General features: G+C 32.7%; 1 protein-coding gene across 20 annotated transcripts in view; it reads left to right on the top strand.

The window, feature by feature from the left end:
* LOC108567899 overlaps positions 1 to 8,531 on the top strand; it is a 43,394-nt gene extending 34,863 nt beyond the window's left edge. The window contains exons 8-26 of one of the 20 annotated variants that reach the window (XM_017928617.1): positions 25 to 511; positions 777 to 818; positions 1,166 to 1,240; positions 1,678 to 1,843; positions 1,901 to 2,018; positions 2,079 to 2,308; positions 2,365 to 2,482; positions 2,958 to 3,023; positions 3,966 to 4,114; positions 5,431 to 5,677; positions 5,744 to 5,906; positions 5,964 to 6,023; positions 6,124 to 6,207; positions 6,817 to 6,903; positions 7,224 to 7,313; positions 7,553 to 7,639; positions 7,752 to 7,796; positions 7,963 to 8,022; positions 8,186 to 8,531. In XM_017928617.1, coding sequence (XP_017784106.1) covers positions 25 to 511; positions 777 to 818; positions 1,166 to 1,240; positions 1,678 to 1,843; positions 1,901 to 2,018; positions 2,079 to 2,308; positions 2,365 to 2,482; positions 2,958 to 3,023; positions 3,966 to 4,114; positions 5,431 to 5,677; positions 5,744 to 5,906; positions 5,964 to 6,023; positions 6,124 to 6,207; positions 6,817 to 6,903; positions 7,224 to 7,313; positions 7,553 to 7,639; positions 7,752 to 7,796; positions 7,963 to 8,022; positions 8,186 to 8,297 — 2,486 coding nt within the window. In that variant the 3' untranslated portion in view covers positions 8,298 to 8,531. Of the gene's footprint in view, positions 1 to 24; positions 512 to 595; positions 723 to 776; positions 819 to 1,165; positions 1,241 to 1,677; positions 1,844 to 1,900; positions 2,019 to 2,078; positions 2,309 to 2,364; positions 2,483 to 2,957; positions 3,024 to 3,965; positions 4,115 to 4,823; positions 4,961 to 5,430; positions 5,678 to 5,743; positions 5,907 to 5,963; positions 6,024 to 6,123; positions 6,208 to 6,816; positions 6,904 to 7,223; positions 7,314 to 7,552; positions 7,640 to 7,751; positions 7,797 to 7,962; positions 8,023 to 8,185 lie in introns of those variants that run through there. The other 19 variants (XM_017928618.1, XM_017928622.1, XM_017928623.1 and 16 more) reach the window with 19 other exon arrangements.
* The last annotated feature ends 4,367 nt before the right edge of the window (positions 8,532 to 12,898 follow it).

Here is a 12,898-nt window from a genome sequence, read left to right as displayed (position 1 = left end):
AATCGTATTACTATTACTATTTAGTAACGGCTGCTGACGATGAGGTCGCCGTCGAAGGGCAGCTTCAGCTTCTAGAGAAATTCCGATTTGAATTGACCGAGAAGGGAATCGAGAAAGACTCGATCATAGAACATGCTCAACATGTTTTAAACAAGGCCCATCCAGACGCTATTATGGTCATTAACCAGTGGATAACCATCATCCAATCCCGTTGGGAAGAAGTTACTCAGTGGACGAAAGAGCGTCAAGACAAATTGTACTTGCAACTTCAGGCGCTTAAGGACATGGATGCTTCTGTCGAGGAGTTGATCAATTGGTTGTTGGTGTTCGAAACTACCTTGTTGGAGTTAAAACAAGTACAACTGCCAGAGGATATTCCAATCATCGAGAAACTGATTTCGGAACACAAGGAGTTTATGGAGAAAATCGATAAGAGAAGTACCGAAGTGAACAGGGTCTGCAAAGCCAGAACCAAAGATTCCAAGGACTTCGTTAAAAGCAAAACTCCATCGTAAGTGAACATATCAAATTATTCTTCATGTTACATGTTAATGTCTCTTAACTCATCTCTTTGCTTGCAAATTTCATTTTATAGTCGTGGATCTCAGCACGACATTCATACATCTTCATCTGATTCTATCATTCTTACTCGCAAACAACCCAGGTACGTCATCGTATTACTGCCTCATTTCCATCATTGTTTGTAGTATTGACATTATATTTAAGTTTGGCGTTGTTTTAATGTACTTTGCTTATCTTGTTGTTGTGACTTTTAGCTCCAAATCTTATTTGCTGAAATACTATCCAGCGCGGAAAAGGTTAGCCAGAATACAACTTCTAACATTCTACTAATAATTTACTATTCTTTAAATTCTAACTTTTCTACTAAAACAATTTACTTTCCAATTAATATTGTTTTTAAAACAATTTAAAAACCTAATGATAATTAATATTGTTTAATTCATTTTGCCACTAAACCTAATACAAAGAACAATATTTCTTTTTTCTTGATATAGTTTATATGATAGATTATTTGATAACAATCAAAATATTACAATCCGTTAGAAATTCATTATTATTGTTTGCATTGTAATGCTTTGAACGGTTGTCAGGTTTTGTGTTTTACGATTTTTGTTTGCTGCATGTGTTTTGCTATTTTCTACAGCCGTACCAGTCCAGGCAGAGAACTCGGTCAAGATTCGCAATTGCCTCATTACGGGCCACGATTTGATGCAGACAGGTTAGATAGAACATTCCCAAAAAAAAATGTTTTTTTTATTTATTTTTTTTAAAGATTTTTTTCATGTTTATGTATTCGTAGTGCAAGTTATTTGTAAATGTTGTTCTTACTTTTTGCTTTTGCGCAAAATTCAGCTTTATTTGTGTAGGTTTTGGAGACACATTTTATTTTATTTACAGATTACGAATACACTATTTATTTTAATATTCATAACTTTTAATTGCAAATAATTCATTTTCACTTGCATTTTTAATACGAATTAAACAGTAATGACTTCAGTACTTAATTAAATATTAAAATATAATAAAATGCACATTATTTAATTAAATTTATTCTCCAATATTTATAAAATGTTAGATTTATCCTAAGAATTAATAAATATTATCACTAAGAATAATGGTTAAATATTATATTAATGAACTTTGCTTTGTATTTAGTGCTGAGTTGGAATTCAAGAATCCTCGAGTTAAATTACTTTGGGATAAATGGAGACACGTATGGATGCTCTCATGGGAAAGGCAACGGGAATTGAATACACATTTAGCTTATCTCAAGGAGAAAGAACGTGCCGATAATTTCTCGTGGGACGACTGGAGGAAGAGGGTAAGCTCATACTATATTATCGTTTGCTGCAGAAATGTAACACTTATATATTTTCAGTTCCTGAAGTTCATGAACCACAAGAAGTCCAGACTCACGGACTTGTTTAGGAAGATTGATAAGAACAATGAACGTCTCATAGCGCGACAGGACTTCATAGACGGAATCACGAATACGAGTACGTTAAAATTAGTTTTACTTAGTAAGATCTTGGGATTCGATGTTGAAAATGTTTCAGAATTTAGTACAAGTCGACTGGAAATGAAGGAAGTTGCAGATATGTTTGATAAAAACAGTTACGGTATAATCGATTGGAAGAAGTTTATTGCCGCTTTGAGGCCGGATTGGGAGGACAAGAAACCTGCCACCGATGCCGACAAGATACATGATGAGGTGAAGAGACTCGTGATGCTTTGCACCTGTAGGCAGAAGTTCAGAGTCTTGCAAGTCGGCGATGGAAAATACAGAGTACGACAATGTTATTCAATGCTGTAGATGTGATTTAAATTATTTTCGATTTGCAGTTTGGTGAAAGTCAAAAGCTGCGGCTTGTCCGCATCCTTAGGAGCACAGTTATGGTGAGAGTTGGAGGTGGTTGGATTGCCTTAGATGAATTCCTACTGAAAAATGATCCTTGCCGAGGTACGTTTTTAATCACATTTTAACTTTACAGTTATATTCTTAAACAAATTGGACTTCAACTTTTTTTTTCTGAACGAAAAATATTATTGATTTTGCACAACCCAATCAGAATATTAAACAAAAAAATAATACGCGAATCGAATAGCTTACATCAACGTGGCATAAGGTGTCGGATCAACAGATTAAAAAAGAAAAACAACAACAAAAAGAACCTAATAAAATTCGTACTAATCTGACCTGAATCAACCAAATATGCACATTGCAATAAAAAAAACATAATCGAGCTTTTATATAATAACGCAAGTTCCCGAATCCAAAGTAATCAACGCATTTGTACTAATATATTTCTTTTGTTTCTTCCTCTTTTTTGGAAATTTAATTCGCCCATTCATTCACTAATACATCCATCTCACTTATTTTTGGGCCCTCTGTTTGTTTTCTACCCCTTTTTTCTCTCATTATTAAAACCCTCAAGTTATATTAGTAATGCCCCTACCTCACCCAGACAAACCCGAACAGCACGAGCCTTGGTGCCCACATGGTAAGCTTGCATGGTGTATAGAAACATTTTTTTTGGTTCCGTTGTTGCTGTTATTATCGTATTTTTCAGACCCTACAACGCATCTGTTTACGTAAAATGCAATTAGAATTATAGAATAAAATATTTTATTTCTAAAAAAATCTCATGATACGTCTTATAGTCCGAAAAACACGATGCTGTTTAATTTTGTATTCTATTAGTGCATGTATTTTACTTTTTGTGTTGGTGAAATCACGTTGTTCGCAACAGATCCAGTAAATTGGGTAATTTTAGTTATTATGTGTTTTGTTGTTATTACGTAAATATTTTACGCTTAGTCGTTTTGTTTCTATCCAATACAAAATACGTATATCCATTGCAACTTATTTAATTTTATAATCATATTCAAGTAGTATCATGTTTCAAATATACAAGGTACGATATATTTTCGTTACTTTTGCACATTACTTCCATCGATGGAGCCTAGACCAGCGTTTGTCAACCTTATTGCGGCGATATCCAACACATTTATTTGTAGCAGTACTGCGAATCAATTATTTTCAATATACATTTTTTATACTTTGACGTAAGGTGACAGCCGTTATATAACGAAACAGTAGAAGAAATAACGCGACCCATAGGTTGAGAAACGCTGGTTAAGGATACCGAAAAAAATCCATGTTTTCTTAAGTTGTATATTTGAAACGTTGTATTTTATAGCTTATTGTTTGATTATAAATATTTTTTACATATTTTTTTTTATACCAAACCAAATGGTGGTTGGACATGCTTATTGATATATATTATTTTTCCTGAAAGAAAATCTTTAAATTCAATCCAGAAACATCTCTTTTTTTTATGATAATCCTTTTCTAATGATATTTTTGTTTTTTTCCTCATTTTTTTTTTGTTGTCGTTTCTCCTCGATCCTAAATTACATCCCTTTACGCACACATGATACAGCTAAGGGCCGCACCAACTATGAGCTTCGTGAACAATTCGTCCTGGCTGACGGTGTTTCCCAATCTATGACCGCGTTCAGACCTAAGATCTATGCAACCAGCGCGACAACCAGCTCTTTACGCACACCGACCGCAGGGACCACCGTTAAGGTATTTCTTCAGTTTTAATGCTCAAGTTCATATATCAAGTAAACGTGCGCTCGATAGTTTCGAATTGTACATGTTCACTTGAGCTATGAAATCAATTTTAGTTAGTCGTAATTCACTTTGATTTTGTGTAATAAGCCTCAGCCTCTTAGCGATTCTTTTTTTTATTGGAAGCTTCGATTATTGGGTTTGTTTGTAGTAAGTAAAACTATTGTTTTTTGCATGCGGTCTTTTTTTCAGTTACCTTTGGCTTGTATATTGCGTTTGCTGAGTATTGTTTCTTTTTAAAAGGATTGGCAAGGCCTGTTAAAATGTAAATACTAGTTAGCAAAATGATATGTTTATGGTACCAATTTATTGGTAAGTACTACTAATACGGACGCGATAAATAGCTTTAACTCTATTTGATCAAGAGTAGTCCTTTAATTTCCTCAATAACACTAAAACAGCGTTGTTTTATTGAACATTAGGGTGTCCAAATTACTTGAGGGTGTTCAAAATCCGATTGGTTTTTAAATGATTTGCCACGAATATTATTGGCTGATTGTCGCGAATATATGTGTATTTATGCATGTATTAGGGTAGTATCAGAACGGTAATGAAAAGAAGCAAACATTTGTTGTCCAAATTGTCGCGTTGAAAACGATAGAATGTGACTCGTGTTGCGTAATCTTTAATTACAATTTTTGGGGATGTGTGTGTATGTATGCAGCGGAAGAACATTTGGCGGAGCTGATGCCCATTTTCGAGAGGCTGAGGGCACGCGGCGAAGTGGGAAACGCCTATCCCATGCACATGGGTCCGAGGCACTCCAACCTACGCATGGGTGTCATCTCACAACCTAATTGGGTAATGTCCTGAACTGAAGATAAACATGTTTTCCTTAGTTGATTATGTGTCGTTCTTTTTATTTTGTTTTGTTTGGTTTTACAACAATTTTCTGAAACTCTTTCCGAAATCGTATAAGTGTTTAAATTTGATGTCTTTCGCATGTCGAATCTCAAGTTAGAACTGTTTCATTCCTACACCACCGGTATGTATTGCAATCAACAGCGAATTATAGTTCTGTTATCTCCATCAGCGAAATTATGCACATTTTGTGTCTCATCACATTCAATTAAGTATTTACCTAACACTAGGTCAACACTATCTTAGCATTAAGTTTTAGTAGTAATCCAGTCGCAGATCATCGAACTCTTGGTAAGGTATTCTAATATTCATTAAGTTTGACTTTGATTTGTAATTGTTGTTGTAACGTGTAGAAACTGCTTATGAATAAAATGAGAGCATCCCTTTATCATGTCTTGTTATTTCATTAGACAACAAGAGAACGTACCATCAAGTCGATGCCGATGTCAGGAAGTACGCTCAGGTCATCCAGATCTTCGTTATCCGTAGCCACTTCGGATTCCGTGTCCGATGCAGATCGCACTCCGAAGAGGACCTACAGAACTTCCCTCACGCCAGGTTCCACTTCGAACTCCAGGCCTGCCTCCAGAACCTGCAGCAGACCTGGGAGCATTTCATCATCCAGACATGGCTCGACCTTATCTATCAACAGTACAGGTAAAAACTACACCAAAAACTTATCAAACTGCAACATTATAATGATAAATTTAAATTTTCATTTAGACGATACTCCATCGCGTATTCCCAAAAGAACTCCAATTTCCGGACGCACAGCAACCACTGCGTCAACAACCAGCCGCAGGTTGAATGTTTCCTCAAATATATCTTCGCTTAGTAGACCGAGAACGCCTTCTGGTATCACCTCACCTCTTCCACCAAGCGGACGGTAAGATCAAACAATATCAATTCTTTACTAGCAATTTACATTCGGATAAATCACCAGATCATCGACCATTCCAAGAGCTTCGAGTATTTCATCGCTAACATCTGGAACAACGTCTAGGTAAATAAATATATTTGAACATTTCAATTTAGTTCTAATCGAATCAAAATTAGAAAAAAAAACTCTACTTCCTATTTTCAATTATATTGTATTACGTTAGGACTCGAATACCAGTTTATAAAGGAGATTGCGACATAGAATCGCCCATTACCTCTTCCACTTCTTGCTCCAATTTAATATCCGGGTAAATGTTCAAAGTGCATGAAGTTTGATATTTGGGTTTACTGAAGTTCACAATTTTATATATAAAACAATTTAATTTTCATTACAATACTAATATACTTTGCTAATAATATGTTATTTTCGTTATTTCGATATATTTTCTTTTATTGAAACATATTCGGGTTAAAAACTAGTTTATTGTTAAATTTGGCATTGAAATAAGATTTGAATTGTAACTTTCGTTGAATAATTATAAAACACAGAACTTTAGGAAGAATACGTATTCATTTAACGTACATACTAATTATCTTTATTTCAACTCATTTTTGTATAAAATAATTAATATATGATGGAAATTAATATTAGCGGTAGATGTCCGTTCGTCTGAACGTCGTGTAAATACATGCATTCTTATGTAAATTCATCGATTATAGGTCGGTAATTCGTGTAGTCTTTGAATACGTTAATTGAAAACTTATTGTACATATTTCTTATTACTTATAGTTTACTATAATGCTTAATTAACGATTGTTCAGTTGAATGCGGTTTTTTATATCGACTCAAAGCTTTGTGCAAATAATACATGGAGAATGCTACTATTCCAAACTTTAATTAACTTCGATGTTGTCAGGTCACTAATTCCAGTATATAAGAGAGATTGTGACTCAGGATTACCGACTTCCACTGCTAGTACTTGCTCAATCTCTTTAAATTCCGGGTAAATTAATTAATTGAATGGGTTTATCTTCCAAAGCTTTTTTTATTTTATTCATGCAAATAGTTTAAATTTAATACAGCTTTGTAGACGCAGATTTTTGTTTTTTTTTTGAATGTTTTCTAAAATTATTTCATCAACTATAATGCAGTTGATGAATTATTTAAACTTTGATAACAATTTTGATTGATGTAATGAATGTTGAAGAAACTTTAATATACTTTTTGTTTACTATTATTTCACAATTTAAATTAGTTAGCTTCACAAATATAGACAAAAATAATAAGTTAAAGAATAGAAAATACTAATTTTGATGTTGTTAGGTCTCGTATACCAGTTTACAAGGGAGATTGTGACTTGGAGTCGCCAACTTCCATAACTACTAGTCTTTGCTCGATACCTTTAACCACGGGGTAAATGAATAAAGTGCATGGAAATAGTTTTATTTTGTGTGTGTGTGTGTTTATAGTACAAGATTATTTTTGTAGACTATTATTACCTTTTATTTTTTTTTGTAAAACTCTAACAAAGTAGATTGATTTAGCCTTGTTTTTATTAATCCTAGTTTTCAATATCTGAGTATGGAAACACCAGATTTTTAAATAATTTATAATTTACAATCAAATTTTAATATAGTTATTAACTTTGTTAGGTCTAAAATACCAGTATATAAGGGAGAATGCGACTTACAATTGATGTCTTCTACAGCTAGTGCTAGTTCGATATCGTTAACACCCGGGTAAATCAACCAAATGCATGCGTTATGTTTGAAATTTGATCTTAGTTGCATGTCTTTATCTTATTGATTTAATACTAACAGTGTAACCTTGTTCTTTTCTTCCCTGACGCAGCGCGAAATCTTCAGTGAACTTATCGAGAATACCTATTCCAGTGGGGTAAATCAATTAACAGCAATTTTTTGAAAATTAGCGTAGTAGAGTAGTGTTTGCAAACATAATGTAAAGAGAAGATAAAGCTTTCTATTGAGTATTAGTGTATTAAGATTTGCAGGTTTAGTGTAATAACTAAATAATAATGAGCATGTGCTTGATTTTGCTATAGGCTTAGCACCAAAACGAGAACGACCGTCCCTAGCGCTCCAAATTTGAGAACATCCACGAGGTAACTAACAAGCAGCTGAAAGTAGCTTCTATAATAATAAAAAATATATAATATTAAAAGGAAATTAGAATAATGTTTTTTTTAGTGAAATTGCATCGCTTCAGCAGAAGATTACTTGCCTTTATTTTCGCTTCTGATGACTAATTGTAAATTGTATTTTTAGAACGCGAACGCCTTCAGGATCCACTACTCCGGTTCCTCCAGGTACCCAAACCGCCGCCGAAAGACACGAAAAAACGAAGAAAGACACGACTAAGCAACCTTTCCGACTATAAGACAACGTCGTAACAAGAAATCCACGAGGAATGGGATATAAATCGCCAGTTATGTTCTTATCCTCGTCCACTACATCAAAACAATACTTACCCACCGCATTACCTTCGACTGCATAATATAATGATGCTTTGATCATACTAAGCTACAAAAAAAGTATTGAATTAGATTTAATGCCGATTTCCTTTTATACGTCAGAAATTAGTCATGATTGTGTTAACGCCGATGAGGCAATATTTTTTTATTGTTGTTTTACAGGAGGAGCAATGGATTTTTGAAATATTATTATTATTTTTGTATGAATGGCTTTACGTGGGACCATTTTCTTTATTTCTATTACAACTAATACGCTTTTAGTTTTTAATTATTTTTTTAAAAATTATATTTAAATTTATTTAACATTTTATTTTTGTTTATATATATATATATTATTTTTCTGTTGAAATAATGGTTATTGGGTGTCGTTTCTGTGTGTATGGATATTCGCCAGGTCCATTTATATACCGGAGCGACATCTTCATTTCATAATATTTTATAATTATTATATCGCTTTATTGTTCAATAAATACCATTGTTATATAATACAATTTATTTACCCATTATTTTTACCTCAATTTATATATTAAGTGGAACCTCGCTTAACGAGCACCTTGCATAACGAGCAAAATGAATTCTAAGAAAAATGACTCGCTTAACGAGCGACGTTTCGCATAACGAGTGACGATGAGAAGAGAAGTCCGGGATTGTGCGCCTGTTACATCATTTTTAAAACTTTTTTACACATATGTGTATTTTTGAGTACGTTTCCGGAAATTTTGGAACGGATTAAACTCGTTAAGCGAGGTTCAACTGTATATTCCATCACTATTTTGTTTAGTTTATAACAATTCATCGTTAAGTAACATGTAATACTATATGGATACTACATAAAAGGATGACTAAAACCTTTTACTAAATTTATGGTTAAAATAATGAAATTATTATTAAATAATTACAATTAACAAAACATTAAAAAAATTAACTCAACTTAAGGCAAATAAGGAAAATTATAGTTACAACTACAAAATATTTTCAATGGATAGTAATGACAGTAAGTATTTTTTTATATGTATTTTGTAGTGTTAGAAAGTAAGTTATCAGTTTCATTTTTATCTTACTTTCATGAATTTTAGTTCCAGATGACATTCTAACTTTAGATCTTTTTGTTAATAGCTAATAGCTTTCTTCTTCTTATCCTTTCGCGTCTCCACTCTCCTTACTTGGTTTGTGCACTGCAAAGTTTCATCAGTATCCGCTTAAGTGCTTTAATATGCTTCAATTTTACATTTACTATATCTGGTATCGTAGGAGAGTTTGTTGGGTTGCCTAATTCTAGTAGAGACTTTTATACTTATATGCGGTATATACCTTTAAATTTTGTTAATTTATATTATGTGTATTTTAATAATGTATTGAGTATATCATCATTTCGACATGATATTTTATTTTTTCCATGTCTTTCCCAATAATAATTTTCAATGATTTCCAAATCCACAAATTGAATCCACAAAATATCCAGTTTTCTAATTTAAATACATACATTTACATACAAACTGAATATCTTTAAGAAATTTTATTAATTATTTATTGATTATTATACAGTTTAATAGAAATTCGAATACTCATAAGTATTTTCCTTTATGCAGAGAAATACTATCCATTTCGTACAAAATTGAAGGGTATATAATTTTACGATTTTTTGTTGGAACGTTTACAACATTTCACTATTGTTGAGTCAATAGGTGATATTATATTTTGTATCCAATAATTGGAACAAAATAAAATATGTAAAACGTACATACAGTATAACAGTTGTCGAGTCAATAGGTGATATTGCATTGTATATCCAATAAATAGAATAAAACTTGCAACAAATATGTTTTTTATGCAGACAGAATGACGAGATCATTATGGTAACCTTGGCGATCTACTCTTTATAAAGGATCAGCAACGGAGGTTACACAACAGTCTGCGCTGTAGTACCATCAAAATGTATAAGGCAAATATATTCTGCACTCTGCTTCTTCTGTTGATATCCACCAATGATTCTGCACAGACGAAAAAGACAAATTGCGGTGATATTTGTCAACATGTATTCTGTGTCAACCAGAGCAATTGTCTACCTGGACACATTCTTATTCCCAGAGATGGTGACTGCTATTGCTGCGATACATGCGTTCCAAATTAAGTAAGTTAAATTTAATTAAATTTATTAAATTTATTTTAGAACATTTACAAACATATAAACATTGATCATAAGCAGAGATGGAAAATTATATAATTTATGTAGATTTCCTTTCGAAGGTTTTCCGAATTGTAAAGCGAATTTATTTCATACGTATCACTTTAATTAAAAGAGTCGTAATAATCGTGTCCATGTATTATATTTTTTCGTTCATTGTAGTAAATATTTGTGTATTTAATTAATGTTTGAATATAAAAATATTTTTAATATATTATTAATTCAAAATTAACATGTTATATTGTATTATTTTTTTCAGATATACAAGATAAAGAAATTTGCAGTTAATAAAAAAGTAAATCAAATTTTGTTTGATTGTTTTATTTCATTATATAAAATGTATCTCTTCTCTTCTTGTTTCTATTCAAGGCTATGACTTCTTAGACCTTACGGAGAGCTGCTCCCATACTTGTCGTATGAGGATCTATACACCAGTGCTCCACAACCTAATCTCATCAACGGCACACCAAAGTTGTTCCTAGAATTCCGCGGCACACCTCAAGTTAAAATATATGATAGATATTAAATTAATACACAAATTTCAAAATAAATTTTTATTTTTTATTTTATAAGTATACATACATAAAAAACATAAAACAACATACATAAAAAACATAAAATAATGCCTATTTAATGCGCATGTTTCGATGAACATAAAAGTTTTATATTTGGTTCAATATTTGACAGCGCAACCCGAAGTTCTTGGTCAAGACCTTTTAAACATGATGGCTTAATTAAAACAAGATTTGAAAAACTTTGCTCACATGAATATGTGGTCGAAAATGTAAGGATGAAAAATGTAAGGAAATGCGAGGATATTCTTTCTTAAGTTCATTTTGATGCTCAAATATATCAGCCATATATGCAAGCTATCCAGTAATCATCATCGAGATGTTGGTACAGTTTGGACATATTTTGATCTAAAAGAAACTCACGCACCTCGTAGCAAAGCTTAAATAACCTAGACAAAACATTGCATCGGGACAGCCAACGAACTCCAGTACAAAATAATAGGAATTCATATTCGGCTCCCATTTTTGCAAAGAGTATACCAAATATTCGCGAATTTAGGGCTCTCTATTTAATTATGTTTATGTTTTGAATGCATTCATTCATCGTGTTCAAAAGTTACACTGGAAAATTCTTGACCATCAATGCTTTTGGATCTATGCAACAGTGTGTAAATTTTATTATCGGTTTTTTTTGGACTTGAAAAATCATTTAGTTAGAATATTGTCTTATTTGACCGTGGCACACCTGCATCGGCACACGCCACACCAGTGTGCCGTGGCACACCGTCCGTGTGCTACCTGTGAAGCGGTCCTTGGGACGCGGATCATCTAGGGCTTGCAGTATTATTGGACTTCCTCCGATACATTATAATAAAAGTGCGTACAAAATGATTGAAAGTATGTTTGGCATCAGATTCTGACCTATTGTTTGTAGCTTCTTTATCAAATGAGTATTGATGTAAATGAGTTAATATCATTAACATAATTCAAACTTTTACATTTGGCAAAACCGAAGGGTAAGAAGGCAATGCATTGAAATAATATTAAAGTTTCTAAAGAAGCTATAGACACAAAAACGGATAGCATTGTTAAGATAAAGGAGAGTATTGAAATATATGATGCAAATGAAACAAATCAGAATGAAGTGCAGCCTTGTGTAAATTAAAAGAGGAATGAAATGAAATAAAGATGGATTTGTGTTTGAAACAAGTACAACTATCCCACTTGCAACATGTTAAACGTGTGTGAAAGATTTCAAATTCATCAACAAGACTAGGAAAGAGCTGCAGAAGAAAGTTAAGGTTAATACGGATTTGTAGGCACAATTGAATATGGCTGAGATGCAGATTGTGGATAAAGATAGCGTTATGAAATGAAATAAAGATGGATTTGTGTTTGAAACAAGTACAACTATCCCACTTGCAACATGTTAAACGTGTGTGAAAGATTTCAAATTCATCAACAAGACTAGGAAAGAGCTGCAGAAGAAAGTTAAGGTTAATACGGATTTGTAGGCAAAATTGAATATGGCTGAGATGCAGATTGTGGATAAAGATAGCGTTATGAATGAGATTAAAGAGATGTATGTCAAAAAATATAGGAAGCAGGTGCTCACATATATTGCTTGCTCCACGAAATTGGAAGAGTGCATAGGGGAGAGAGAGAGCATCGCCAAGGAGAATAAAATGTACTCCAAATAGTTGGATAAGCATATAATTGCTGAAATGTGAGATGGTTGAAGAAGAGAATAAGTGTAATGAAATTACATTTGATAAACAAGTTAACAGATTGTTTAATTTCCATGATGATG

This window comes from Nicrophorus vespilloides, unplaced genomic scaffold, assembly GCF_001412225.1.
Source record: "Nicrophorus vespilloides isolate i.1.1-1 unplaced genomic scaffold, Nicve_v1.0, whole genome shotgun sequence".
Lineage (NCBI taxonomy): Eukaryota > Metazoa > Arthropoda > Insecta > Coleoptera > Silphidae > Nicrophorus > Nicrophorus vespilloides.
This window is presented reverse-complemented; position numbering and strand designations above follow the sequence as displayed.